At 48.8% G+C, this 27,163-nt stretch overlaps 2 protein-coding genes, 14 non-coding genes and 1 pseudogene across 19 annotated transcripts in view; all 17 read left to right on the top strand.

The window, feature by feature from the left end:
- The first annotated feature begins 212 nt into the window (after nucleotides 1–212).
- On the top strand, nucleotides 213–24,871 carry LOC148090677 (uncharacterized). Of its 4 annotated transcripts, XM_087829174.1 has the most exons (12): nucleotides 213–341; nucleotides 2,593–2,717; nucleotides 4,986–5,120; nucleotides 5,716–5,850; nucleotides 6,481–6,609; nucleotides 8,693–8,823; nucleotides 11,259–11,394; nucleotides 11,954–12,074; nucleotides 14,274–14,408; nucleotides 14,956–15,090; nucleotides 17,586–17,718; nucleotides 20,148–20,278. In XM_087829174.1, exons 5-9 carry the CDS (start codon nucleotides 6,587–6,589, stop codon nucleotides 14,334–14,336), a joined length of 474 nt encoding a protein of 157 aa, XP_087685300.1. In that variant the 5' UTR covers nucleotides 213–341; nucleotides 2,593–2,717; nucleotides 4,986–5,120; nucleotides 5,716–5,850; nucleotides 6,481–6,586; the 3' UTR covers nucleotides 14,337–14,408; nucleotides 14,956–15,090; nucleotides 17,586–17,718; nucleotides 20,148–20,278. The 4 variants fall into 4 exon arrangements, with proteins under 4 accessions (XP_087685300.1, XP_087685301.1, XP_087685302.1 ...); XM_087829175.1 differs by lacking the exons at nucleotides 14,274–14,408; nucleotides 14,956–15,090; nucleotides 17,586–17,718; nucleotides 20,148–20,278 and having other exon boundaries at nucleotides 11,954–12,377; XM_087829176.1 differs by lacking the exons at nucleotides 6,481–6,609; nucleotides 8,693–8,823; nucleotides 11,259–11,394; ... (3 more) ...; nucleotides 17,586–17,718; nucleotides 20,148–20,278 and adding exons at nucleotides 22,518–22,646; nucleotides 24,793–24,871.
- LOC148090690 (small nucleolar RNA SNORD116) lies at nucleotides 584–678 on the top strand. The gene has a single exon (XR_015716422.1). It is a non-coding gene; the product is annotated as a small nucleolar RNA SNORD116 (small nucleolar RNA).
- On the top strand, nucleotides 2,957–3,050 carry LOC148090689 (small nucleolar RNA SNORD116). Its single transcript, XR_015716395.1, has one exon. It is a non-coding gene; the product is annotated as a small nucleolar RNA SNORD116 (small nucleolar RNA).
- LOC148090688 (small nucleolar RNA SNORD116) lies at nucleotides 5,364–5,459 on the top strand. Its single transcript, XR_015716401.1, has one exon. It is a non-coding gene; the product is annotated as a small nucleolar RNA SNORD116 (small nucleolar RNA).
- LOC148090687 (small nucleolar RNA SNORD116) lies at nucleotides 6,090–6,187 on the top strand. Its single transcript, XR_015716413.1, has one exon. It is a non-coding gene; the product is annotated as a small nucleolar RNA SNORD116 (small nucleolar RNA).
- On the top strand, nucleotides 6,853–6,953 carry LOC148090686 (small nucleolar RNA SNORD116; annotated as a pseudogene).
- Nucleotides 9,064–9,159, top strand: LOC148090685 (small nucleolar RNA SNORD116). The gene has a single exon (XR_015716398.1). It is a non-coding gene; the product is annotated as a small nucleolar RNA SNORD116 (small nucleolar RNA).
- On the top strand, nucleotides 11,634–11,731 carry LOC148090684 (small nucleolar RNA SNORD116). Its single transcript, XR_015716407.1, has one exon. It is a non-coding gene; the product is annotated as a small nucleolar RNA SNORD116 (small nucleolar RNA).
- LOC148090683 (small nucleolar RNA SNORD116) lies at nucleotides 12,282–12,379 on the top strand. The gene has a single exon (XR_015716410.1). It is a non-coding gene; the product is annotated as a small nucleolar RNA SNORD116 (small nucleolar RNA).
- Nucleotides 14,651–14,748, top strand: LOC148090682 (small nucleolar RNA SNORD116). The gene has a single exon (XR_015716409.1). It is a non-coding gene; the product is annotated as a small nucleolar RNA SNORD116 (small nucleolar RNA).
- Nucleotides 15,332–15,429, top strand: LOC148090681 (small nucleolar RNA SNORD116). The gene has a single exon (XR_015716405.1). It is a non-coding gene; the product is annotated as a small nucleolar RNA SNORD116 (small nucleolar RNA).
- LOC148090680 (small nucleolar RNA SNORD116) lies at nucleotides 17,942–18,036 on the top strand. The gene has a single exon (XR_015716403.1). It is a non-coding gene; the product is annotated as a small nucleolar RNA SNORD116 (small nucleolar RNA).
- Nucleotides 20,483–20,580, top strand: LOC148090679 (small nucleolar RNA SNORD116). Its single transcript, XR_015716406.1, has one exon. It is a non-coding gene; the product is annotated as a small nucleolar RNA SNORD116 (small nucleolar RNA).
- LOC148090678 (small nucleolar RNA SNORD116) lies at nucleotides 22,887–22,981 on the top strand. The gene has a single exon (XR_015716416.1). It is a non-coding gene; the product is annotated as a small nucleolar RNA SNORD116 (small nucleolar RNA).
- A 297-nt stretch (nucleotides 24,872–25,168) lies between the features above and the next one.
- Nucleotides 25,169–25,263, top strand: LOC148090676 (small nucleolar RNA SNORD116). Its single transcript, XR_015716404.1, has one exon. It is a non-coding gene; the product is annotated as a small nucleolar RNA SNORD116 (small nucleolar RNA).
- A 238-nt stretch (nucleotides 25,264–25,501) lies between these two features.
- LOC107527349 (uncharacterized) overlaps nucleotides 25,502–27,163 on the top strand; it is a 39,395-nt gene continuing 37,733 nt past the window's right edge. Inside the window, exon 1 of the mRNA XM_087829173.1 lies at nucleotides 25,502–25,651. Within this exon, the coding sequence (XP_087685299.1) occupies nucleotides 25,613–25,651 (39 nt within the window). The 5' untranslated portion in view covers nucleotides 25,502–25,612. The remainder of the gene's footprint in view (nucleotides 25,652–27,163) is intronic.
- LOC148090675 (small nucleolar RNA SNORD116) lies at nucleotides 25,895–25,991 on the top strand. Its single transcript, XR_015716417.1, has one exon. It is a non-coding gene; the product is annotated as a small nucleolar RNA SNORD116 (small nucleolar RNA).

The raw sequence follows: 27,163 nt of genomic DNA, 5'->3' as shown, positions 1-27,163 counted from the left end.
GAGACTCCTGTATTACTATCAGTATTTTCATGGCATTACCTACCTGCCTTCGAGGCATCACACGTGCCTTCAGTCACTCCTAAATTATAGAGGCTCATGGTAGACAGGTGCAAGGCTTATCTGGGGGAAATATTGACATAGGTCTTGTTACCTGGGAACCAGGGTAAGTTTCTCAAATGTGCATGTGATTTCCCTACACTTCCCAGGTGGAGTGGCCGTGCAAGGCTTGCCATCAGCCATGAAGAAATGACTTAACTTTCGTTTGATGACGGGAGGTGTGTGGGAGGCTAGGAAGACATCTTTCCCTGGGTGTGCACCATGCCTGTGGATCGCTCAGGAAGGTAAGCATTCCTCTGCCCCAAGTTCTGCCATTTGCATGAGGATTTCATAGGCCTAATACAGGCATCCAGTCCATGTGTCCCCAGTGTTATGCTGGGCTTTCCTCCATGAGTGGATTGACTGTTCCTCTTGCCCAGTGGCTTGGACACGGTTAATCCAAAGTTCTGGAGAAGTCTGAACTAATTGGCTCGCTAGATGAGCCTCCCCCGTCTCACCAAAATATCTCCCATGCCGGACCATGCTCAGATCAATGACAACTCCCTCCAATAAGCATTCCTTGTGAAAGCTGAACAAAATGAGTGAGAACTGCAACTGTCGTTTTCATCGGATGTGAGGTCCAGCAGGTTTAGTTCCCCAGGAATGTAGAGAGAGGGACAGCCTCCCCTTGCTCACACTCAGGGTGTCAGCATGAGAGAGCCTCTTGTCTTACCCTCTATATTTTCATGGCATTTGTTGTGTGTTGACGATTGATGGTGTTTTGGCAAATTTCCTGGCTTTTCATCTTGTCAGCTATTATTATTCTACACCTAACAGTGTCTTAGTGTCGCCATGTGGAGAGCCATTGAGATCGTGGCATGACTGTGTCTGGCCCAGGTTCTTGCTTCAGGTGTAGCACTTGGGGGCTCTGTGTCACAAAGCAGCACATTTCAGGGTATGTGATTAGACCACAGTCCTGGCACATTGCGAACCTGTTCTTGACTTTTGCCGGTCAGATCATTGGAACTCGCCGTGGGATTGGGGGTGGGAACAGATGGATGATTAGGCTCTGGTCCTGCAGTTGGCAGCTCCTGTCATTCAGCTGATTGCTGAGTCCACATACAGAGTGGTCAGCCATGGATGTGCTGTGGACCGAGGTCTGAAATCAAGTCACTGTGGTGACTGATGGCCTGGACAGGAACAGAGTCGTGGACAGGAAGTGTTTTCCTGTGCTTCTCGGGGCTTGCCTGGGATGTACTGCCTCGTTTTGCTTTGTTGCAACCAAAGTCATCAGCAGCATATTTCCAGAATCTCTGGGGGCTGTGACGGGGTGTGCAGGAGGTGTGCATCAGGGACAGCTTGAGCCTTCTTGAGTATGACACTGGTTTCTGACCTTCGTTCCCAGCCCGTTTCCATTCCAGAGTAGTGGATTGGTGGTTTTTCCCTAGTGACTGGCAAGGGGTCTGTTGACTCGTGCTACCAGTCACCCTGATTTGAATGGGTGGCCGCTGGTCCTTTACTTCCTTTGCCCCTTGACATAGAGCTTGCCAGGACAGTGCACTCCCTCAGGAAGATACTGTACTGTTGGTACCAGTGTCTTCTGTTATGTTCAGAGGGTTCGAGATGTACCAGTGGAAGCCTGTGGGCATGGGCATGTCAGGACCGTGTGCGTTATAGCCCATGTGCACTGACGCGGACATATTTCTACCTTGGAGAATGTCCACGTGTCCTTGTTCACACAATGTATTTTAATTCCTCCTGTTTTTGTCGATGAAGCCTTTGAACTCCCTGAGGCCACTGGTGGTGGTTCTGTGCTGAGGGAGGGGTCCCACACAGAATTTTATGCAGCCATCGTATGCGATGTCTCTGGACCAGGTGTCTACCTGGTTTCAGTTGGATTTTTGTTGATTGTGGTTCGTGAATATCGGAAATATGGCTCAGGTTTCCTTTTGTTCTGCTGAGGGCACTTGGGTTAGCACAGACAGGTGCCTGGTCTGCAGTCGTTTGGCCAGTTAATATGAAGAGAGGGCTCTTCTGCCTTCTAGGGGATGTGCTAATGGTCCCAGGCTCTGTCTCAGTGGCTTCTTGTTTCAGTGGTCACTGTGTTACCATCAGGTGCAATTCCCTTTTGACAGTTTTGGGGGACCAAATGTCTGTGTTCACTTCATATCCATGGTCATTAATAGTATATATGTTGAATCTGAGTGGGTTTTTTTGTTCTGAAGTGGCTATGCAGCCCCATGAGGTTGAAATTTTAATTTTTTTTCTGTGTTTTTGAGACAGCACGTCTTCCTTTGATGGAGCCAGGGCATGTGGCCAGGGATCTGAGCAAAGGGCTTGGAATTTGATAGGGAAGGCCTCTGCCACCAATAATGCATTCATGTTGCTCATCTACCTACACACTTGGTGTCACACCTGCTGTCAGTTACACCTCAGGGACAGAAGTACGTGTTAATCACGTACAAGGATCATCCCAGGGAATGGTGGACATAGATTAAGACCTGAGGACCTGGGTGCATTACTCAAATGCAACTATGATTTCTGTCCACTTCTCAGGTGGAGTTGCATTTCAAGATTCTTCATCAGCCAAGAAAAGACCTTACTTTCTGACCTGAGGTCCACATGAGTCTCAGAAGATGTGGGGCCTGAGTACGCACCATGCCTGGGGATCACCCAGGAAGGTAAGTGTTCCTGTGCTCCAAGTTCACTCAGTTGTTTTGGGATTTTTTAGGTGTGCGAGGGGTGCTTTGGTTGTCCTGAGTGGCTCACAGGGTTCCCCTCCAAGAGTGAATGAGAGTCCCTCTTGCTAAGTGGCTGGAATAGTGATTCTCTAGGCCACTAGAGGACTCCATAGTCTTTGACTGACCCCATGAACCACACTCAGCCAGCCTTGCTGAATTTTCTATCCCAAAATGTGCTTGGATCAATGATGACTCCCTCAAATGCATTCCTTGGAAATCTGAACAAAATGAGTGAGAACCTCCTACCGTCGTTCTCATCGGAAACTGAGGTCCAGCACATTTAGTGCCCTAGGGACAGTAGAAGTAAGGGACAGCTTCCCCCTGGTCACACTCATGCAAGCATAACCTGTGGCATCAGCATTTCAGTGCCTTCCATCTAAAGGTCAGTTGCTTTGCCTCTATTATTGGATGTCATGAATCAAAAGTTTGGGTTTCAATGCCCAGTCTTTGTGGGCTTGGTGGCCATCTAGCAATTCAATCCTAAGAATTGGAGATGTGGCGTTGCCTAGGACCAATGAGTTCATGCATGGATCTCTGTCTCCCAGGCTCCCACTGCAGTGGTAGCCCCTGCAGCTCTTCCTTGAGCACCAAAGACCAAAACTTGCATGGCTTCTGATTGGAGCCCATTACCTAGCCGGTAGCGGTCCTTGTTCTTGCCTTTTGACGTGGTGAGGAATTGTGATTCCCAAGGTGTTGGGGGCAAATTGCAGATCGTTACCTATGGTCCTGCTGTTGGGAACTCCTATTTGTCACATACTTGTGCAGCCCATAAACACGGCTCAGAGATGGAATTTATATGTTCCCAGCACTGAGGTGAATCTGTTGTGGTGACTGTTGGCCTGGCAGGAAGGGAGTGTCACCAGCTGTCTCTGTTTACTCCAAGAGTGGCCATCGGATTCTCAGGACTTTCTCTTGGCCCTCATAGGGCTGCCATTTGCTCTCTCCCAGGGCATGTTGTCATCTCCATCTCAGGGTAGTGTCACTCAGTAGTTCTATTTAAGGGCCTTGAGGAGGTTTAGTGGTCAGTGCCAGCCAGCTGTCCTGCCACACTGCATCAGATTGCTTAGGTGATGATTGTGTTTGACCCTTTGCTCTGTTAAAGTCCTGCAGTTTTAAGGTCAAAGTCCTTCTCCAGGGTCATCTGATTTTCCTGGCAGAGGTGTCTTACACCTTCAGATGGTTTAGGTTTTTGCGGAAGCATGTGGGCACAGCAGAGACTATGCGTGCTGGGATTTCAGGTGCACTGCCACATACTACATACTGACCAGCCCCTTGGAAAGGTCCGTGTCTTTTAATGTGTTCAGTTGCAGTTCTTGTGCTTGTATTTGACAATGGAGCGTCTGAGCTTTGTGAGGGCCTCTGTGGAATTATTAGCCAAGTCTGCGGCCACATGTTGAATCCAGGTAATGACTCAGCAGAATCAACTCTGTCATAGCTGTGCTCCCTGACACTCAGTGCTCCATATTGGATGTAGTGGTGGAGGCTACATTTCCAGGAATGTGCAGCCATGAGGATGCTCCTTTGGTCAGGGCAGCCGAGTGTTGGAATGTTTCCACTGAGCTCAGGGCCTTGAATCTCCCTGGATGACTAAATGTCCAGTCTCTGGAAGGAATGTGGACTAGTTTCAGTCGGGTTTTATCCTGGTCATGGTGCTGAAGAGGAGCCATTTCTGTCTGGTTACCTGCTGACCTGTGAGGACAGTTAGGCTTAGTGGGCTTGAAGATTCTCCTGGTCGGAACTCATTCAGCCACTTAAGATTGAGCCAGGCTACTTCTGCCAGGTGTCTGGGGGCGGTTTTGTTGTTCCGATCAGCACTGGTTTCTATCAAGTGTGGTTACATGTGAGAACTTGAGCAGAAAGACAGTGTCCAAGTGGACATCTCATCCACTGTCAGGATGAGGGAGTAAATATAATCAGTCTGATTGTTCAGAAGGAATCTGCAGACTGTTTTTGCGGGCCCCATCTTCTGTTGTTGGGAGTCAGGGCATGATCATGCTGTGGATCTGGGCCCAAGATGTGCTTGTTCAGGTGCTGAGTCTGCCCAGGACCACATGCCCACACAGCTGCATGCCCGCCTACCCTCATGGTGGCACTTCAAAGAGAGAGAGGGACATGATAGGTGCAAGGCTTACTAACCCCTGGTGGGATGGTTACCAATGGATCTTGTCCTGTTCTCTAGAATCGGTATTTTTCCTCTACACTTTCCAGATAGAGTGGCTGTGCAGAGTTCTGCCATTAGGCACAAAAGATGACTTTCCTTTCCTTTGGTGATGGGAGCTGCGGGGGAGCCCAGGAAGACGTGTGTCCCTGAGTGTGCACCATGCCTGTGGATGGCTCAGGAAGGTGAGCATCCCTCTGCCCCAAGTTCTACCATTTGCATGAGGAATTTATAGATGTGCTCGAGGCAGCCTGTCCATGCGTCCATGATGGCCTGTGGGGTTTAGCTTTAAGAGTGGATTGACTCCCTCTTGCGTCAGGTCAGGGATCTGTATGCTTCAGGCCACTGGAGGACACTGAGGTCATTGACTCACTAGCTCAGCTGTCTAGGCTGCCTCAGCAAAATATCCTATATCCCAGAATGTGCTCGGATCAATGATGACTCCCTCCAATAAGCATTCCTTGGAAAAGCTGAACAAAATGAGTGAGAACTCCAACCGTCGTTCTCATCGGAAACTGAGGTCCAGCACATTTAGTGTCTCAGGGACAGTAGATTGAGGGACAGCTTCCCCTTGGTCACGCTCATGCAAGCACCGCCCCGGGTGTCAGTACAACTGCACCCCTGCGTGCCCTCATGGTATCACACATGCCTGCAGTCCCTCCTAAGAGCTAGAGGTACATGACAGACAGTTGCAAGGCTTACCTGGGGGAAAGGATGCCGTGAATATAGTTACCTGGATATGTTTCTCAAGTGTGCATGTGATTTCTCTACATTTCTCAGGTGGAGTGTCCATGAAAAGCTCACCATCAGCAATGAAGAGATGACCTACCTTTCCTTTGGTCACCAGAGGTGTGGGGGAGCCCTGGAAGAGATGTTTCCCTGTTTGTGTACCATGCCTGTGGATCGCTCAGGAAGGTAAGCTTTCCTCTGCCTTAAATTCTCCCATTTGGTTGAGGATTTCATAGACCTGCTAGAGGCAGCTTGTCCACCTGTCCCCAGTGTTATGCTGGGCTTTGCTCTATGAGTGGATTGACTGTTGTGCCCAGTGGTTTGGATCCAGATAATCCAAGCTTTTGGAGAACTTTGAGGTCATTGGCTCACTAGATGAGCCTTCCTCCTGCTTCCACAAAATTCTTGCATCCTAGAACGTGCTTGGATCGATGATGACACCTCCCTCCAATAAGCATTCCTTGGAAAAGCTGAACAAAATGAGTGAGAACTCCAACTGCCATTCTCATCGGATCTGAGGTCCAGCACGTTTTGTGCCCCAGGTTAGGTAGGAGTGAGGGACAGCTTCCCCTTGGTCACACACATGCAAGCACCACCCAGGCATCAGCATCAGAGAGCCTCCTGACGTACTGTCAGTATTTTGATGACATTACCTGCCTACCCCCATCGTATCTCACATGCCTGCAGTCACTAAGGAGTAGAGTTACATGATAGACATATGCGAGGCTTACCCAGGGAAAGATTGGTAAGGGTCTTTTTACTTGAGAACCTGGGTACATTTCTCAAATGTGCATGTGATTTTTCTACATTTTCCAGATGGAGTGACTGTGGAGGCTCAATCAGCCATGAAAAGATGACCTTCCTTTTTTGATGACCAGAGGTGTGCAGGATTCTTAAAGAAGTTTGTCCCTTTGTATGCTCCATGTCCCTGGATCACTCAGAAAGGTAAACATTCCTCTGCCATAAATTATTTCAAATGCTATAGGATTTTTAGACCTGTGAGAGGCAGCCTGTCCAGGTGACCCTAGTAGTACTTGGGGTTTTTCTGCAAAAGTGATCAACTGTTCCTCTTGCTCAGTGGCCTGAACCGGGTTTCTCCAGGCCACTGGAAGACATTGGGGTCATTGGCTCACTAGGTGAGCCAGCCAGGCTGATTCTCCAAAATGTCCTACATCCCATAACCTGTTTGGGTGAATGATGACTTCCTCCAAAAAAAAAAACAACATTTTTTGGAAGCTGAACAAAATGAGTGAGAACTCATACTGTCACTCTCACCGGGTCTGAGGTGCAGCATGTTCAGTGCCCCAGAGAAGGTAGAGGTGAGGGACAGCTTCCTTTTGGTCTCTCTTGCAAGTACCACCCAGGACATCAGCATCAGAGGGCCTCCAGAGTTACTGTCAGTATTATAATGTCATTAGGTGGGTGTTTATGATCAGTGGTGTTTGGGTGAGTGGCTAGTCCTCTTGTCCATAAGCAGGTAAGGACAAGCAGGTATGTCCGTAAGCAGGTATTAATACCTGTTTAGTGTGGCTGTGACACAGGTCCTCTGAGACCATGGCATGGATATGTCCTGGACATGTTCTTGCTTCAGATGTAAGCCTTGTGGGTCTGCGTGTGGACCTGAGCAGCAGTTGCTCCCGTGGTTTCTGATTAGACCCCCTTGCACTGCAGTTTGCAAACCTGTTCTTGCCTTTTGGCTTGTTGAGGATGTTCGAGCCCACCGTGGGATTGGGAACGGAACTGAGGGATGATTAGGCCCTGGTGCTGCATTTGGCCTCTTCTCTGTTTTAGGTAGTCTCCCATTTTACATTCAAGGTGGCCAACCATGGACTGTTCTGTGGGCTTAGCTTGTAATCAAGATGGCTGTGTGGTGGCGGATGCCCTGGACAGGAAGAGAAGGTCATGTGGAGGCCAGGTCTTAGTGTGGTTCATGTGTTTGCATGTGATGTATTGCTGTGTTTGTTGCAACCAAAGACATTGTCATTGGATTTCTCGATCTCTCGGGGTCTCGAGGACTTTTCCTCAGACGCCCTGCCAGGTGACATTCAGTGGTCTTGTTTACAGCAGAGTGGTTTCTGACCTTTGGTCACTTGCCATTTCTATTCCAGAGTATTGGGGCTCAGTGATTTTAGTCTTAGTAATTCTTAACAGGTCCACTGGCCCACAACAGCCACCCGGCCATCCCTGATTTGAGTGGCCTGCCGACATTCCCTTTGTCCCTTTTCCCCTTGGCAGAGAGCATCCCAGTGCTATATCTTGGCACCAGTATCTCCCATGTTGTTCAGAAGTGTTTTCCTGCTGGTGGAGAGAGGGTCACATGAATCCCACAGGGTCAAGCTTTGCAGTGTCTCTGGGTAAGAATGTGACCTGGTTTTAGTTGGGGTTTTGTTTCAGTTTTGGTGGGTGAAGACCACGAACCCTCTTCTGGTTTCATTCTGTCCTGTTAGGACGAACAGGTGCCTGGCCTGAAGTCACTTGGCCACTTTAGTTGAGGACAGGGTCCTTTGTCCTGTAGGTGGTGTGCTAATGGTGTCAGGCTTTGTGCTGGTGCTTTCTTTGTTTGGGTGGTCACCGTGTTTCTATTACATGCTGTTGTGTGGATCTAATGTCTGAGCTGACATCACATCCATGGTCAGTAAGAGTTTGTGCTGTTTGTGTTCTGAAGGAACAACTTTGAGAGAGGGAGTCCTTAGCCTATCTTAGCAGCCCCATGAGGTCAAATTTTTTTTTCTTTTTCTCTTTTAAAGAACGAGTTTTTTCTTTTGGGGCTGCTGGTCGTGTGGCCAGTTATCTCTGCACATGTCTAGTTTTTTCAATTAAGGAGGCCTCTGCTCATGAACACATGCATACATATTTGCAGACCCACCTACTCACCTGATACCATACCCTCCTTCAGTCATACCTCAGGGACAGCAGAAGGTGATGATCAGATGCAAGGCCTACTAAAGAGGAGAAGATCACAGGGATTAATTACCTGAGGACCTGGGTACATTACTAAACACACTTATGATTTATGTCCACTTCTCAGGTGGAGGTGCATTGCAAGATTCTTTAGTGGCAAGAAAAGACCTTTCTATCCCTGGATGACTGGAGGTTCATGCAAGTCCCAGAAAAGTGTGGCCCTGAGTGCACACTGTGCCTGGAGAATTACTGAGAAAGGTAAGTGTTGCTCTGCTCCGAGGTTAGACATTAGCATTCAGATTCCTTAAAGCTGCTAGAGGTGGCTTGTTTGGGTGCCCTGAATGGCACACAGGGTTTTCCTCCAAAAGTGGACTGAGTTCCTCTTGCTCAGTGGCTTGTGGTGTATGTCCAGGCTGCTAGAGGGCGCTGAGGTCGTTGACTCACTAGGTGAGCCACCGAGCCTGCCTTGCTAACATGTCCTGCTTCCAGAACGTGCTTGGATCAATGATGACTCCCTCCAATAAGCATTCCTTGGAAAAGCTGAACAAAATGAGTGAGAACTCCAACCGTCATTCTCATCGGAAACTGAGGTCCAGCACGTTTAGTGCCCCAGGGACAGAAGGAGTAAGGGACAGCTTCCTCCTGGTCACACTCATGCAAGCATTACCTGTAGCATCAGCATTTCAGTGCCTTCTGTCTGAGGATCAGTGGCTTCACCTCTGTTATTGAATGTCCATGAATCAAAGGTTTTGGTTTGAAGGCCCAGTCATTTCTGGCGTGATGGCCATCTAGTAATTCAGTCCTAGGAATTGCAGATGTGGCGTTGTTCTACGTCCAATGAGCTGATGGTGTGGGCCTGTGTTGGCCAGGTTCCTCCTGCAGTGTTAGCCCCTGCAGCTCTGGCTTGGTCACCAAAGAACAAAAGTTGTATGACTTCTTATTAGAGCTCATTACCCAGCATGTAGCAATACCTGTTCTTGCCTTTTGACTTGGTGAAAAACTGTGAGTTCCCCAAAATGTCAGGGGCCAATTGCAGATCATTAGGCTTTGGTCCTGCTATTGGAAGGTACTATTTGTTATGTATCTGCACAACCCGTAAAAGTGGCAGCAGTGAGGAACTTTGCTACATGCTAAGCACTGAGGTGTATCTGCTCTGGTGTTTGATGGCCTGGGCAGGATGGGCCAGACACCAAAAGGACAGGTCTGAGTGTGGGTCCAACAGTGGTCATTGCTTCTCAGGACTTTCTCTTGGCCCTGATGGGGCTGCCAATTGCTGTCTCCCAAGAAAGATTTAAGGTCCTTGTATATGGCGCTGTGGTGGATGAAGGTTGTTCTCTTGTCATGTCCATTTCAGAGTAGTGTCACTCAGTGGTTCTATTTAAGGGCCTTTAGCAGGTTCAGTGGCCCACGGCAGCCGGCTCCCCTGCCCACACGGCATCAGGTTGCTTAGGTGAGCATTGTTTTGCTCAGGGCTCTGTTAAAGCCCTGAGATTTTAAGGTCAAACTCCTTCTCCACAGTCTGGTTTTGAGACGGGTGTCTTACACTTTTCTCAGATGGTTCAGATTTTTCGCAGAAGCTTGTAGTCATGGCAGGGACTGTGGATGCTGAGATTCCAGGTGCATTGCCACATGCTGACCAGTCCCTTGGAAAGGTCCTTTTTTTCTAATGTGGAGAATATGTTTTACTTCAGTTCTTTTACTTGTTTCCAAGAGTGGAACGGTTGAGCTTTGTGAGGTCCTCTGTGAAATTATTAGCTGAGGGTGGGGTCACTTTTGAATCCCAGGTAGTCGACTCATGCAGAATCCAAATATTTCATGGCTATGCGCCCTGACTCAGGACACTGCTCCAGTGTTGGGTGTGGTGATGGGAGGCTACTTCTCCAGGCCAATGCTTTGTAGGCATGAGGATGCTCCTTTGATCAGTGCAACCGACTGTTATGTTTCCACCGAGGTCAGGGCCTTGAATCTTCCTGGATGAGGAAATGGCTAGTCCTTGCAGGGGAATGTGCCCTACTTTCACTTGGGTGTCACCCTGGGTCATGGTGCTGAAGAGGAACCATTTCTGTCTGGTTACCGCTTTCTGATGAGGACAGTTAGGCTTAGTGAGCTTGAAGATTCTCCTGGCCGGAACTCATTCCACCACTTAAGATTAAGACAGGCTACTCCTGCCAGGTGCCATTGGTGTATGGTGGTGGTTTCCTTCCAGTCAGCACTGCTTTCTATCAAGTGTGGTTTACCTGTGACCACTTGAGAGGAAAGACAGTGTCCAAGTTGACATCACATCTACGTTCAGGTAGAAGGTATGCATGCAATCGGTGCGATTTGTTCAGAAGGAGCCCCTGTAAAGGAAGGAATCTCTTGATTTTTTAAGAAGGCCCTTGAGGTCAGAGTTGCATTTTCTCTTTTGAAGGCTCCATCTTCTGTTGTTGGGGAGCAGGGTGTGATTGTTCTAGGGCTCTGGGCCTGAGGAGTGCTTGTTCAGGTGCTGAGTCCTCTGCCCAGGACCACATGCACGCACAGCTGCCCCCCGCCTACCCTCATGGTATCACGCCCGCCTGCAGTCTCTCCTAAGGGATAGGTGTACAGGACAGACAGGTGCAAGGCTTACCTGGGGGAAAGGTTGACATAGGTACTGTTTCCTGAGAACCTAGATACATTTCTCAATGTGTGTGTGATTTCTATATACTTCCCAGGTGGAGTGGCCATGCAGGGCTCACCATCAGCCATGAAGAGATTACCTACCTTTCCTTTGGATGACCAGAGGTGTACGGGAGTCTTGGAAGAAGTGTGTCCCTGGGTGTGCACCATGCCTGCGGATCACTCCGGAAGGTAAGCATCCCTCTGTGCCAGTTCTTGGCCATGAGTTTAGATTTAATAGACTTGTTGGGTGTGGCCTGTGCATGAATCCCCAGTGGGCTACTGGTTTCCTTCCAAGAGTGGACTGACTGGTCCTCTTGCTCAGTGGCTTGGGTCTTGGTTCTCCACTGCGTTGGAGGTCTCAGATTACTGGCTTACCAGTGGGCTGCCAGCCTGCCCTGGTCAATTATACAGCATCGCTAAACGTGCTCGGATCAATGATGACTCCCTCCAATAAGCATTCCTTGGAAAAGCTGAACAAAATGAGTGAGAACTCCAACCGCCGTCGTTCTCATCGGATCTGAGGTCCAGCACGTTTAGTTTCCCAGGGACAGTAAGAGTGAGGGACAGCTTCCCATTGCTCACAGTCATGCAGTGACCGCCTAGGACATCAGCATCAGAGAACCTCCTGAGTTACTGTCCGTACTTCCCTTGTATTAGTTACCCCTGGGATAGCGTTGGCATGGATATTGTTACCTGAGAACCTGGGTATGTTTCTCAAGTGTGCATGTGATTTCTCTCCATGTCCCAGGTGGAGTGGTCGTTCAAGAGCCAGAGTGAGCCATGAGGAGATCACTGTTTTATCCTTTGATGACTGGAGGTGTGGGCAACCTGGAAGGTGTGTGTCCCATGCCTGCGGATCGTTCAGGATGGTAAGCCTCCCTCTTTCCATGTTCTGACATTTTCTTGAGGCTGCCTGTCCATGTGTACTCAGTGGCCTGGGGGTTTCACCTCAAGAGTGGATTGACTCTCCCTCTTGCTTCGTGGCAGGGATGCCACTGAGGCCACTGAGGTCATTGGCTCACTAGGTGAGCCCCCTAGACTGCCTCGCCTAAATTCCTGCACCCTAGAACGTGCTCGGATCAATGATGACTCCCTCCAATAAGCATTCCTTGGAAAAGCTGAACAAAATGAGTGAGAACTTCAACCGCCGTCGTTCTCATCGGATCTGAGGTCCAGCACGCTTAGTGCCCCAGGGATGGTAAAGAGAGGGACAGCCTCCCCTTGGTCACACTCATGCAAGTGCCACCCAGGGTCTCAGCGTCACAGAGCCTCCTGACTTACTCTCCGTATTTGCATTGCCTCATTTGGCTGTTTGTGATCGGTGGTGTTTGGGTGAATGGCCAGGCTTTTTGTCCTGTTGTGTAGCTCATATGTACTCTTTAAACAAGTATAGTTCGGCCGTCGCACAGGCCCATTTAGACCATGGCATGGTGCTGTTTGGGTTTTGTGTGTGGCATTGAAGAGCAGAAGCTTCCATGTTTTTTGATTAGAGCCCCAGGGAGGGCAGTTATTGAAACCTGTTAACTTTTGGCTTGGTGAGGAAATTTGAGCCAACCATGGGTTTGGGGGGCAGACTCACAGGAACGCTTAGGTCTTGGCAGCCCCTCTAATTGGACTACCCATCAGTTCCCATGCAAGGTGGCCAGCCATGGACTATACCGTGGGCCTAGCTCTGAAATTACGATGTTGTGGTGGCTGATAGCCTGGAAAGGACTGGAAGGTCATGTGAGGACAGGTCATAGTGCGGTTTCATAGTACGTACTTCTAGTGCACAGTGACTAGATCACCTTCTTGGGGATTCTGGCTCCTATCAGGGACTTGATGGAGCACCTAGTGGGTGTCTCCCAGGGGTTGTCATTGTTCTTGACTGTGACACTGTGGTTTCCGGCCTTGTTCAGTTACTGTTCCCATTCCAGAGTAGTGAGACTCAGTGTTTTTTCCCTTGTACCTTTTAAGAGGTCCGCTGGCCACAGTTGTGGACAGATTTCTCCCTTAGCCAATGTACGCGCCCTAATCAGAAGATGTATCTCGCACGCATGATATTTTAATTCTCCCTCCTGTCTTTGTGGTTGAGGCACTGGAGCTCTATCATTGGTGGTGGTCCTTTCCCGAAAGAGCGTTCCTGCTTTGAATCCCATGGAGTCGCCGTATGCATTGTCACAATCTTTATGGCTATATTTCCTGAGGGTCGTTGTTCACCAGGTGGGCATAGCATTTCAGGCTACTTTTGAGGACTCTTGCTGTACAGGCCTGAGCATGCTACTACCAAGAAGGGACCCTGAGTCCTTGAACATTTCTTGCAAGTCAGAGCTCTGGATTTCACTGTCCGGGAAAATGTCTGGTCTCTGGAGGAGAATGCAGCCTATTAAATTGGGCTTCCTTATGACAGATGGTTGTGAGGACCACAGACACACCTCGCTTTCCTGTCTCCCATTGAAGGCATTAGGCTTAGTTTGCATGACCATGTGCCTGACCTGAACTCGCTTGTCTCCATAAGATGAAGACGAGCTACGTGTAGCCAGTGTGCTGATGGTGCCATCTTTCTGTCAGTCGTTTCTTAGTTTCAGTTTTTGCTGTGTTTCCTTCTAGTGCAGCTCAGTTGTGACAGTTTGCTGGGACAAAAATGTCCAAGTTGACGTCACGTCCATAGTTATTAAGGACATAGATGTTAAATTACTGTTGTTCAGAAGGAAGGCCCGTGAGAGAGGATGTCTTGGCTTATTTTAGCAGCCCCATGAAATAGAAATTCTCTCTCTCTCTTTTTTTTTTTTTTTTTCCATTTCATAAAGGTGGAGGTCTTCCTTCAATGGGAGGCAGGGCATGTGTCCAGGGATCTGAGCACTGGGAATGCTTTTTGAGTTGAGAAGGCCTCTGCCCATGACACATGCATCCGTATTTGCAGACTAACCTACATGCATGGTACAACACGCCTACAGTCACATGTCAGGGACAGAAGTAGGTGACAATGGGATACAAGGTGTACTACAGGGGAGAGGATGACATGGATTAATTACCTTAGGACTTGGGTACATTACTCAGAGCAACTATGATTTCTGCCCACTTCTCAGATGGAGGTGCATTGCAAAATTCTTCATTGGCCTAGAAAAGAAGATCTTTCTCTGCCTGGATGATGAGAGGTGCACGGGAGTCCCAGAGGAAGTGTGGCCCTGAGTGCACGCTGTGCCTAGGGATCACTCAGGAGGGTAAGTGTTGCTCTGCTCCAAGTTCAGACATTAGCTTTCAGATTCCTAAAAGCTGCTAGAGGTGGCTTGTTTAGGTGTCCTGAATGGCACACGGGGTTTTCCTCCCAAGAGTGGACTGAGTTCCTCTTGCTCGGTGACTTGGTTGTGTATGTCTAGGGTGCTAGCGGGCGCTGAGGTCATTGACTCACTAGGTGAGCCACCCAGCCAGCCTTGCTAACATGTCCTGCCTCTAGAACGTGCTTGGATCAATGATGACTACCCCCAAAAAAAGCATTCCTTGGAAAAGCTGAACAAAATGAGTGAGAACTCCAACCGTCGTTCTCATCGGAAACTGAGGTCCAGCACGTGTCATCCCCCAGTGGAAGGTAGAGTGAGGGACAGCTTCCCCTTGGTCACACTCAGGGTGTCAGCATCAGAGAGCTTCCTGACATACTGTCAGTATTTTCATTGCATTAGTTACCCCTGGGTAAGGATTGGCGTGGATATTGTTACCTGAGAATGTGAGTATGTTTATGAAATATGCATGTGATTTGTCTACACTTCCCAGGTGGAGTGGTCATGCAAGCCTCGCCATTAGCAACGAAGACAGGACCTTCCTTTCCTTTGATGATGGGAGGGGTGCAGAAGTCCTGGAAGACTTGTGTCCCTGTGTGTGGATCAAGCCTGTGGATCACTCGAGAAGGTAAGCATTCCTCTGCCCCAAGTTCTACCGTTTGCTTGAGGACGTCATGGATCTGCTGGAGGCAGGCTCTCCACGTGTTCCCCGTGTTATGCGGGGCTTTGCTCTATGAGTGGATTGACTCTTCCTCTTGCCTGGTGGTTTTGATCTGGGTAATCCAAGCCACTGGTGAACTTTGAGGTGCTTGGCTCACTAGATGAGCTCCCCCCCACCACCAAAATGTCCTGCACCTCAGCATGTACTTGGATCGATGATGACGCCTCCCTCAAAAAAGCATTCCTTGGAAAAGCTGAACAAAATGAGTGAGAACTCCAACCGTCGTTCTCATTGGATCTGAGGTCCAGCATGTTTAGTGCCCCAGGAAACATAGGAGTGAGGGATAACTTTCTCTAGGTCGCACTCAATCAAGCACCACCCAGGACGTCAGCATCAAAAAACCTATTAACATCTGTGTTTTTATGAGACTAGTTGGGTGTTTGTGATCTGTAGAGTTTGGGTGAGTCGTCAGTGTTTGCTGAGTGGCCAGGCTTTTGTCTTATCAGCTAGCACATATTCTAGTTTTAAAGTTGTATGGTGTGGCTGTGGCTTAGGTGCATTGAGACAATGGTATGGATATGTCCTGGCCAGCTTCTTGCTTCTGATGTAGCCCTTGGGGGTTTGTGTGTGGAGCCCAAGGTCAGAAGGTTGCATGGATTCAGATTAGAACCCTGGTTCTTGCAAGTTGGGATTTTGTTTTTGCCTTTTGTCTGTATGAGGATAGTGGAGCCACCATAGCATTGGGGGTGGAGACAAGGGAATGATTCGGCCATAGTGCTGCAGCTGGTGGCTTCCCTAATTCAATTACTCACCTAGTCTGCATGCAAGGTGACCAGTCGTGGACTGTGCTGTGGACCTAGCAGTGAAATCAAGACACTGTTGTGACTGATGGTCTAGACAGGAACAGAAGGTCATGGAGAGAGAATAGGTCATCGTGTGGTTCCATGGGATGTGCTGTCCCATTGTGTTCCTGCTGACGTCATTCTCAGATTTCAGGGATCTCTCAGGCCCTTGATGGGACGTACAGTGGTTCCCTACGAAGGAAGGCTTCAGCATTCTTAAGTATGGAACTGTGGTTTCTGACTTTTCTTCCCTTGCTGCCGTCATTCCAGAGTAGTGGGCCCAACTGTATATTCCCCCATTTCCTTTTAAATTGGACCAGCAGCCCAGTATTGCCACTGAGACACCTCTGATGTGAAATGCTTGGCCAACATTCCCTTTGTCATTTCCCCCCGCTCAGGGAGCTTCTCAGGGCAAAGTACGTGGTAGGAGGGTGTTGCTTTCATGGCACAGGTGTCTCCTTTATTCCAGAGGGGTTGAGATTGAGCAGTGGAGGCCAGCCTGTGGGCATGGCAGAGACAGTGAGCTCTAATATCCTAGGCACACAGCGGGGGACAGATTTCTACCTTGGAAAGTGTTCCTGCGCTCTTGTCAGAGGAAATACCATGTACTGTATCTTAATTCTTTCTTCTGTCTTTGGATGATGGATGGGAGCTCTATGAGGTCCTTGGTGGTGGTCCTTTCCCTGGAGACTGTTCCTACTTGGAATCCCATGGCGTCCCCATATGCAGTGTTGAAGTCTACCTGGCTGTATTGCCTGAGGGTCGCTGCTCCCCAGGTGGGCACAGCATTCATGGCTTCATTTGAGATTTGCTGTGCAGTCCTGAGGATGCTACTTTTAAAAGACACCTTGAATGCTTGAAGGTTTTCTCACAGGCCAGAGCCCTGAATTCTACCAACCAGGGAAATGTGTGGTTTCTGCATGAGAATAGGACCTAGTTCAGTGAGGCTCTGTTTATGGGGATGATGGCTGAGGAGCACAGATACCCCTCCACTTTTTCGTTTGTCCCATTGAAGGCATTTGACTTAGTTTAGACAAAATGTGCCTGTCCTGTGCTTGTCTCCCTAAGACAGGCTACCTGTAGCCAGTGTGCTGTGGGTGCCAGTCATTGCGTGGGCAGCTTGTTTTGGTTGTCGCTGTGTTTCCTTTGCATGCATTTCACTTGTGACAGTTTGCTGAGACAGTGTCCAAGTTGTGTTCACCATCATGGCTATTAAGGGCACGCACATAGAATGAGTGTGCTTTCTGCTCAGAAGGAGGGGTGTGATAAAGGGATTCCAGGCCTATTGTAGTAGCCCCATGAAGTAGAAGTTTCTGGTTTTCTTTTTTTTTTTTTTTTTTAACAAACAGGTCTTTGTTTTGATGGGAGGCAGAGTGCGCATCGAGGAAGGTGTGCATAGGTCTTTGTGTTTCAGCTGAGGAGGCCTCTGCCCACCAACACTTGCAGCATGTTACTAGCCTGACCTACACGCATGGTTTCAAGCACTGCCACTCATACCTCAGGGAGAGAAAAATGTGACAGAAGCAAGGCCTACTAAGGGGAGACTGTGACATGGATTAATTACCGGAGGACCTTGGGTACCTTTCTCAAATGCACCTATGATTTCTGCCCACTTCTTAGGTGGAGCTGCATTGCAAAGGTCTTCATTGGCCCAGAAAAGAAGACCTTTCTCTGCCTGCATGACCTGAGGTCCATGGGAGATCCAGAGGAGAAGTGGCCAAGTGCACACTGTGCCTGGAGACCACTCAGGAAGGTAAGCCTTGCTCTGCTCCAAGTTCAGAAATTTTTGGATTTTTGGAGCTGTTAAAGGTGGCTTGTTTGGGTGTCCTGAATGACACATGAGGTTTCCCTTATGAGTAGACTGTTTATTGCTCTGTGGTGGAATCAGGATCCTGCAGGCCCCTGGGGGTCTCTCAGGTCTTTGACTCACCCAAAAGCCATAAAACTGCTCTTGCTAAATTTTTGAGAACGTGCTTGGATCAATGATGACTCCCTCCAATAAGCATTCCTTGGAAAAGCTGAACAAAATGAGTGAGAACTTCAACCGTCGTTCTCATCGGATCTGAGGTCCAGCAGCTTCAGTGGCCCAGGGACAGTAGAAGTAAGGGACAGCTTCCCCTTGTTCACACTCATGCAACCAACACCCAGGGCATCAGTCATTCAGCATGTCTCTCTGAGGGTCAGTGTCTTCACTTCTTTTGTTGGGTGTCTATGAATCAAAGATCCTGCTTTGTATGTCGTGTCTTTGTCGGCATGGTGGCCATTGAGCATTTCAGCCCTAGGAGTCGGAGGGTGCACCTAGGCCTTGGCCCAGTGAGCTCATGGCATGGATCTCTGTTGGTCACGTTTTTGCTGCAGTGGTAGCCCCTGCATCTCTGGCTTGGGCACCAAGGAACAAAAATTTTATGGCTTCTGATTAGAGCCCATCACCCAGCAGCTAGTGATCGCTGTTCCTGCCTTCTGTCTTGGTGAGGAATTGAGTTCCCCAAGGTCTCTGAGGTGTGTTGCAGATATTAGGCCGAGGCACTGCAATTGTAGTATCTCATTTGTAAGGCTCTTGCTCAGTCAGCATGCGTGGTGGCCGACCACGGGCTGTGACTTTTTCCAAGTCTGAGGTGGAGATACTGTGGTGGCTGATTGGCTGCGCAGGGTTGTAAGAGGAGGGCAGGCGTGAGTGGGATGCCATGGCCTTTCACGGACGTACTGTCTCTGTTCTGATGGTGGTCATCGGCTTCCCGTGGACTTCTCTTGACCCTGAAGCTGCTGCCGATTGCTAAGTACCAGGGATAAATTCAGGGCCCTTGTATATGGCGCTGCATCAGGTGCATGTGGTTCACTTGGCGCCTACATTTCCATGGAGCAGCGCTCAGTGCTTCTGTTTTGGGGGCCTGTAGGGAGGGGGTCAGTGGAGCAGCACATGGGCCACCCAGCCAGCCCTCGTTCAGATTGCTTAGGGGAACATTCTCTTTGACTTTTTGTCTTTTTAAATCCTATGGATATTAAGGTCAAAGTACTTCTCCAGGGTAGTCTGGTTTTCCTGGAAGAGGCATCTTACACCCTCATCTGACGAGTTAGATTTTTTTTGGAAGCCTGGGCCTATGAGTGCTGGGATGTCAGGTGCCCTCCCAGAGACTAACGACTACCTTGGAAAGGATTCTCATTTTTTTTCTGTAGAAGATGTGTTCTTTGTAAAAGGAGGATTTGAGCTTTGTGAGGTTCTTTGTGGTATAACTTGCACAGATTGGGGTCACGTGTAGAATTTCAATTTGCAGACTCATGCAAAATCCAAACCTCTTATGTCTTTGCCATGGGGGCCCACTGCACCATGCATGGGTGTAGCGATTGAGGCTAGTTTTCTGAGGTCTTAAGTGCAGACATGAGGATGCTCCTTTGGTCAGAGTAGCCAAGTTTTGGAACATTTCCACAGAGGTTAGGGCCTTGTATCTTTTTGGATGAAGAAATGCCAGGTCCCAGGAGGGGAATGTGCCCTTGTTACAGTAGGCTTTTACCCTGGGTCATGGTGGGCGAAGAGGAGAGGAGCCATTCCTGTCCAGTTACCTGTTGTCCCAGCAGCAATTAGGCTTAGTTAACTGGATGAATTGCCAGACCTGAACTTATTTGGCCTCTTAAGCTTAACATAGGCTACCTCTGCCAGGTGTCATTGCTGCCACCTATATGCAGGTGGTTTTGTGTTTCTGGAGGTTGCTGGTTTCCATCAATTGCAGTTTATGTATCACAGCTTGCGGTGCACACTGTTCAGGTTGACATCACATCCACAGTCAGGAAAGACTGTGCATAGAATTCACGTGATTTGTTCAGAAGGAGTGGTTATGAAAGAAGGAGTCCGTAAACTGTTTTAGAATTTTTATTTATTTTTTTTAAGAAGCCTATTGAGGTCAGATTTTCCTATCCATTCTAGGGCCCTGACTTCCATTGTTGGGAAGCAGGGCGTGAATCTAGGGATCTGGGACAAGGCGTGCTTGTTCAGGTGCTGAGTGCTTTGCGCAGGGCCACGTAGCACACATACCTGCATATTTAACTTGCCTGCAGTCGCTCCTGAGGGATAGAGGAACCGACAGATAGATGCAAGGCTGACGTAGAGGAAAGGTTGGCATGGATCTTGTTACCTGAGAATTTAGGTGAGTTTCTCAAATGTGCATGTGATTTCTCCACACTTCCCAGCTGCAGTGGTTGTGCAAGGTTCGCCATCAGCTATGAAGAGATGACCTCTTTTCCTTTGATGACCGGAGGTGTGTGGGATTCCAGGAAGATGTGTGTCCCTGGGTGTGCACCATGCCTGTAGATCGCTCAGGAAGGTGAGCATTCTCGTGCCCTAAGTTCTGCCCCTAGAGGCAGCCTGTCCACCTGTCCCCAGTGTTATGCTGGGTTTTGCTCTGTGAGTGGATTGACTGTTGTTCTGCCCAGTGGTTTGGATCCAGATAACTTTGAGGTCATTGGCTCACTAGATGAGCCTTCTCCCTGCCTCACCAAAATGTCCTGAATCCCAGAACGTGCTCGGATCAATGATGACTTCCTCCAATAAGCATTCCTTGGAAAAGCTGAACAAAATGAGTGAGAACTCCAACCGCCGTCGTTCTCATCGGATCTGAGGTCCAGCACGTCTAATGCCCCAGGGCCTGTAGGAGTGAGGGACAGCTTCCCCTTGGTCACACTCATGCAAGCACCACCCAGGGCATCAGCACCACAGAGCCTCTTGACTTACTGTCGATTACCCTCTCTGAATTGGTTGAGTGTTAATGACCAACGGTGTTTGGGTGAATTGTCAGTCTTTCTGGCTTGTCAGTTAGGACATACTCTAGTCCTAACAGTGGTATCATGTGGCTGTGGCACAGGCCCATTGACATCATTGAATGGAGTTTTTCTGGCCTGATTCTTGCTTTGGATGTAGCCCTTGGCAGTCTGTGTTTGGAGCCTGAGAGGAGAAGCTCTCATGGATTTTGATTAGAGCCCCAGGTCTTGCAATTTGGGATCCTGTTTTTTGGGGGGTTTTTTGTTTTGTTTTGTTTTTAAATATATATCTTCATTGATTTCAGAGAGAGGAAGGGAGAGGGAGAGAGTAGAAACATCAATGATAAGAGTCATTGATCAGCTGCCTCCTATATGCTTCTGACTGGGGATCGAGCCCACAACTCGGTCCTGTGCCCTGACTGGGAATTGAACCACAGTCCCCTGGATCCTAGGTCGATGCTCAACCGCTGAGCCACGCCCGGCCAGGCTGGGATTCTGTTTTTCTCTTTTCACTCAGCGAGGATGATGGAGGTACCATGGGATTGGCAGTGTAATTCAGCTACTTGCCCAGTCCACATGCACCTTGGCGAACCATGAACTGTGCTGTGGAACTAGTTCTGGAATGATGCTCTCATTGCTGATGGTCTAGACATGAATGGAAGGTCACGGAGAGGATAGGTCATAGTGGGGTTCCATGAATTTCCATGGGACATACTGTCTTTTTTGTTGCAACCAAGTTCAACATCACCAGATTTGAGGGCCAAGTTCTACCTGGAAGGTTGGTATTTTCTTGGCATAGATGTCTCCTATTTTGTTTAGAGTAGTTGACATTTTACAGTGGAGGCCTGTGGGTATAGCAGACTGGGCGCTTTGATCCCACATATACTTCTGTGGACATATTTCTACATTGGAAAGTATTCCTTGCCTTTGTTCAGAAGATGCGTCTTATTTTAATTCTTCCTTCTGTCTTTGTGGATGAAGTATTGGAGCTGTGAGTGTTCATTAGCCATGTCCCATGCTGATGGAGGGGTCACATTTGCACCCCACGGGGTCAGTGTATGCAGTGCCTCTGCAGGACATTTCAGCATAGTTTCGGTTGGGTTTTTGTTCTGATCCTGGTGGGTGACACTCACAGATACCCCTCCGGGTTCCTTTTACTTACTGAGAGCTCTTGGCTTAGCACAAGCAGGTGCCTGGCCTGCAGTTGCTTGGCCATTTAATACTAGGAGAGGGTACTATTGCCCTGTAGCTCATATGCTAACGGGGCGAGACTTCGTGTCAGTGTATTTGGATTTTGAGGTGGTTGGTATGTTCCTGTCAAGTACGGTTTACTTGTGACAGGGAGCGGAGACCAAATGTCTAAGCTGCCTTCACCTCTGTGGTCAGTAAGTGTGTGTATGGAAAATGGCTGTGCTTTATTAGTTCAGAAATGGCTCCAGAGATGGAGATTTTAGCCTGTTTTGTCAGCCCCATGAGATCAAAGTTTTATGATTTATTTTATTTTTTTATTCTTTTATCAAACGGGTGTTCTTTCAATGGCTCTTGGGGAGTGTGGCCAGGAATCAGTGCACAGGGTTTGTTTTTTCCATTGCGGAGGCCTCTACCCACCAACCCATGGATACGTATTTGCGGACTGACCTACAGGCAAGGAAGGAATCACATGCCTGCAGTCATACCTTAGGGACAGAAGTACGTGACAGTCAGGTGCAGGGCCTACTAACGGGGAGAGGATGACATGGATTAATTACCTGAGGACCTGGGTACATTACTCAAACGCACCTATGATTTCTGCCCACTTCTCAGGTGCAGCTGCATTGCAGGGTTCTTCGCCGGCCCAGAAAAGACCTTTGTCTGCCTGGTTGACCTGAGGTTCACGGAGACCCAGAGGAGGTGGTGCTGAGTTTGAACTGTGTCTGAAGATCACGCAGGAAAGTAAGTGTTCCTCTGCTCTGAATTCAGACATTAGCTTTTGGACTTTGGAGCTGATAGAGGCAGCTTGTTTGGGTGTCCTAAATGGCGTGTGGGGTTCCCTCCAAGACTGGACTGAATTTTCCTTTTGCTCGGGGGTGGGACCTGGATACTCCAGGTCTCTGGAAGACACTGAGGTCATTGCTTCACCCAGTAAGCCACCCAGCCTACCTTGTAAACTTTCTAGAGTTCCAGAACGTGCTCAGATCAATGATGACTCCCTCCAATAAGCATTCCTTGGAAAAGCTGAACAAAATGAGTGAGAACTCCAACCGCCGTTCTCATCGGATCTGAGGTCCAGCACGTGTAGCGCCCCAGGAAGGATAGGAGAGAGGGACAGCTTCCCTTTGGTCACACTCATGCAAGCACCACCCAGGGTGTCAGCTTTTGAGCGCCTCCTTCTGAGGGTCAGTGGCTTCACCTTGTTGGTTGTCCATGATTGAAAGTTCTGGTTTGAATGGTCAATATTTGTTGACGTGGTGACCATCGAGCGTTTTAGTGTTAGGAGTTGGAGAGTTTGGCGTTCGCCTTGGCCCAGTGACCCACAATATGGATCTGTGTTGGCCATGTTTTTTGCTACAGTGGTAGCTCCTGCAGCTCTGGCTTGGGCACCAAAGAACAAAACTTGTATGGCTTCTGATTAGATCCCACTACCCAGCAGGTAGCGATACCTGTTCTTAGCTTTTGACTTGGTGAGAAGTTTTGAATTGCCCAAGGTGTTGGGGGCAAATTGCAGATGTTCGGCCATGGAAGCTCCTATTTGTAACACACCCTGTTCACATATGTGGGGTCCAACCATCGACTGTGCTGTGCTCCAAGCTGAGTTGAAGATGCTATGATTGTTGAAGGCTGGACAGGGAGGGAAGGTCCCAGAAAGGAATGGTCTGAGTGTGAGTCCATGGGGTTACATAGCGCCACACTGTTTTCCTCCAGTGGTGGTCATCAACTTCCCACAGACTTACCTAGGCCCTGATGGGGCTGCCAATTGGTGTCACCGGAAAAGATTTAGGGCCCTTTTATATGGTCCTTTTTGGTGGGTGAATGATGTTCACTTGACAATCCATTTTAGAGGATTAAAACTCAGTGGTTTGCCTTTTAGTACCTTGAGGGGTGCAATGGCCCATACCAGCTGGCACGCCCACTCTGGTTTCGCTTGCTCAGGCTCACGTTGTCTTTCACCCTTTACCCTGAGGTTTCAAGGTCAAAGTATTTCTCTAGGCTGGCCCTATTTTCTTGGCACGGTGTCTCACTGCTCCACGTTGGGTGTGGCGACGGAGGCTGCTTTCTGGGACCATTCCTCGTAGGCATGAGGAAGCTCTTTCGGTCGAGGCAGCCAAGTGTTGCGGCCTTGAATCTCCCTGGATGAGGAAATGCCCAGCCCCTGGAGGGGAATGTGGCCGAGTTCATGTGGGTTTATGCTGGGTCATGGTGGCTGAAGAGGGGCAGTTCCTGTCTGAACACCTGGTGGCCGTGAGGACAGTGAGTCTCAGTTAGTGGAAAGGCTCGTGTACGGGAACCCTTTGGTCACTTAAGATTAAGGTGGGTCTTCTTGCCCTGTAGCCAGGGTGCCAGTGCTGCAACTGGTGCCACCCATGTGGGTAACTCTTGTTATTCTGTCAGTCGCTGGTTTCTCTCAGGTGTGTTTTACTTGCGACAGCTTGTGGTGATACAATGTCCAAATTGACATCACAGCCGTGGTCAGAAAGAGTGTAGAAATAGAATCGTCGTGTGATTTTTTTTTTTCTTTCAGAAGGAGATGCTGTGAAAGAAGGAGTCTGTTGACTATTATAGCATCTCCCTGAGTAGAGCTTGCAGGCTTCCTCTCAAGGCCTCGTCTCTTTTTTCCAGAAGCAGGGTGTGATGCTAGGGATCTGTGCCTAAGATGTGCCTGCTCAGGTACTGAGTCTTCTGTGCAGGGCCAGGTGTACACACACCTACATACACGCCTGCGCTCATGTTATCACACAATCCAGCAGTCGCCCTAAGGGATAGAGGTACATGATAGACAGATGCAAGGCTGACCCCGGGAGAAATATTGACATGGATATCTTTAACCTGAGATTCTGGGTATGTTACTCAAATGTGCATGTGATTTCTCTACACTTTCCAGGTGGAGTGGCCATGGCAGGCTCACCATTAGCCATGAAGAGATGGCCTTCCTTTCCTTTGATGGCCAGAGATGGGCTGGAGTCTTGGAGGAAATGTGCCCTTGGGTGTGCAGAATGCCTGTGGAACATTCAGGAAGGTAAGTATCCCTCTGTTCCAGTTCTTGTCCATCACTTTAGATTTAATAGACTTGCTGGACATGGCCTGTCCGTGTATCCCCAATGGCTCATGGCTGTCCCTCCAAGAGTGGATTGATGCTTCCTCTTACTTGGTGGTGTGGATTGTGATTGTGCAGGGCATTGGGGGTCTCATATCATTGGCTTACCCAGTGGATTGCCCAACCTGCCCTGGTCAATTATACAGCATCCCAGAATGTGCTCGGATCAATGATGACTCCCTCCAATAAGCATTCCTTGGAAAAGCTGAACAAAATGAGTGAGAACTCCAACCGCCGTTCTCATCGGATCTGAGGTCCAGCACATCTAGTACCCCAGGAAGGTAGAGAGAGGGACAGACAGCTTTCCCTTGGTCACACTCATCTGAGTACCACCCAGGGTGTCAGCACAGCTGCACACCTGCCTTTCCTCACCGTATCTCACGCCTGCTGTCTCCCCTGAGGGATAGAGGTACATGATAGACAGGTGTAAGGCTTACCCTCGGGGAAAGAGTCTGCATATTGTTACCTGAGAACCTGGGTTCATTTCTCAAATGTGTGCGATTTCTCTACACTTCCCAGGTGGAGTGGTGATGAAGGTTCACCATCAGCCATGAAGAGATGACCTTCCTTTCCTTTGATGACTTGAGGTGTGCAGGAGTCCTGGAAGATGTGTGTCCCTGGGTGTGCCTATGGATCGCTCAGGAAGGTAAGCTTTCCTCTGTCCCAAGTTCTCCCATTTGGTTGAGGATTTCATAGGCCTGCTAGAGGCAGCCTGTCCACATGTCCCCAGTGTTATGCTGGGCTTTGCTCTATGAGTAGATTGACTGTTCCTCTGCCCAGTGGCTTGGATCCAGATTATCCAAGCTTTTGGAGAACTTTGAGGTCATTGGCTCACTAGATGAGCCTCCCTCCTGCCTCACCAAAATATCCTACATCCCAGAACGTGCTTGGATCAATGATGACGCCTCCCTCAACAAGCATTCCTTGGAAAAGCTGAACAAAATGAGTGAGAACACCAACCGTCGTTCTCATCGGATCTGAGGTCCAGCATGTTCAGTCCCCCAGGAAGATAGTGTAAGGGACAGCTTCTCCTTGGTCACACTCATGGATGCACCACCCAGGGAATCAGTATTAGAGAGTCTCCTCTCTTAATATCAGTACTTTGATGGCATCAGTGGATTTTGTTGGATGGTCATGCCTTTGGTCATGTCAACCAGCACATTTTCTAAATTTCGCATTTGAGTGTGTGGCTATGGCAGAGGTCCACTGAGCACATGGCATGGATATATCTTGGGCACTTTCCCCAGTTCTAATGTAGCCCTTGGAGGTATTTTTCTAGTAGTTGAAGATCAGAAGCCTTCATGGTTTCTGATTGGAGCCCTAGTCCAGGCAAGTTGTGAACTTGTTTTCACCTTTTGTTTTATTTAGAAAATTTGATTTCAGTTGCGTTTGTGGTGGGTACAGAGGGATTTGGCGTGGTGCTTTTGTTAGCTCATTTATTTCAAGTCCTCAGTCAGTCCTCATGCAAGGTGACCAACCATTGACTGGGTTCTGTATTTTGCTCTGAAGTCAACATGCTATGCTCTCTGACTCCCAGGACAGGAAAGGAAGTTGAGGGAGGAGAGGGAAGTGTGATTCCATGAGCTTCCATTGCATGTACTGGCTCAACAGAGGTCACTGGCTGACAGCAGTGTCTTAGGTTCTTGGTTTGGTTGCCAATTTCGTGCCGCCCAGGGAAGCCTTCTTGGTTGTGTCCATGGTTCTGTGGTAGGTGCCCTGTGTTCACTTGGAGCTTTCATCCCAGAGTAGTGGCTCTTCTTTGTTCTTTAGCTATTGCCTTGGAGACTTGTCTGGACCCCTGACTGACCTTCTCTTTAATTCTTGTCCTCTAAGGTCATAATTTTCAAGGTCAAGGTGTTTATGTATGATGAGTTGATTTTCTTGCTCCTGGCTGCTCTCATTTTCTTCAGAAGTGTTTAGATTTCTGACTGGAAGAGTCTGGACATGGCAGGGACTTGGAGTGCTGTGATCCCAGGCCCACCTCCATGGACAGATGTCTGCTTTGGAAAACATCCACGTCTCCTTGAGTGGCAGATGTGTTCTGTTTCCATTCATCCTTTTGTCTTTGTTGATAAAGTGCTTGAGTTTGTTGATGCAAAGCTGAAATCCTTTATGGTTGTCCTCCCTGGCATTCCCACGCTCCATGTGGATGGAGCTT

This window comes from Miniopterus natalensis, chromosome 22, assembly GCF_054644295.1.
Source record: "Miniopterus natalensis isolate mMinNat1 chromosome 22, mMinNat1.hap1, whole genome shotgun sequence".
Lineage (NCBI taxonomy): Eukaryota > Metazoa > Chordata > Mammalia > Chiroptera > Miniopteridae > Miniopterus > Miniopterus natalensis.
Note: the sequence above shows the minus strand (reverse complement) of the source record. Positions and strands in the feature narration are given on the sequence as shown.

Bases quoted from the DNA above. Each gene is read 5' to 3' on its own strand.
- LOC148090677 (XM_087829174.1), top strand. From the start codon at position 6,587: ATGTCCCTGGATCACTCAGAAAG. The intron at 8,824-11,258 runs GTAAGTGTTGCT...TATACTTCCCAG, and splicing joins CTGGAGAATTACTGAGAAAG to GTGGAGTGGCCATGCAGGGC. The intron at 12,075-14,273 runs GTAAGCCTCCCT...CCCACTTCTCAG, and splicing joins CCTGCGGATCGTTCAGGATG to ATGGAGGTGCATTGCAAAAT.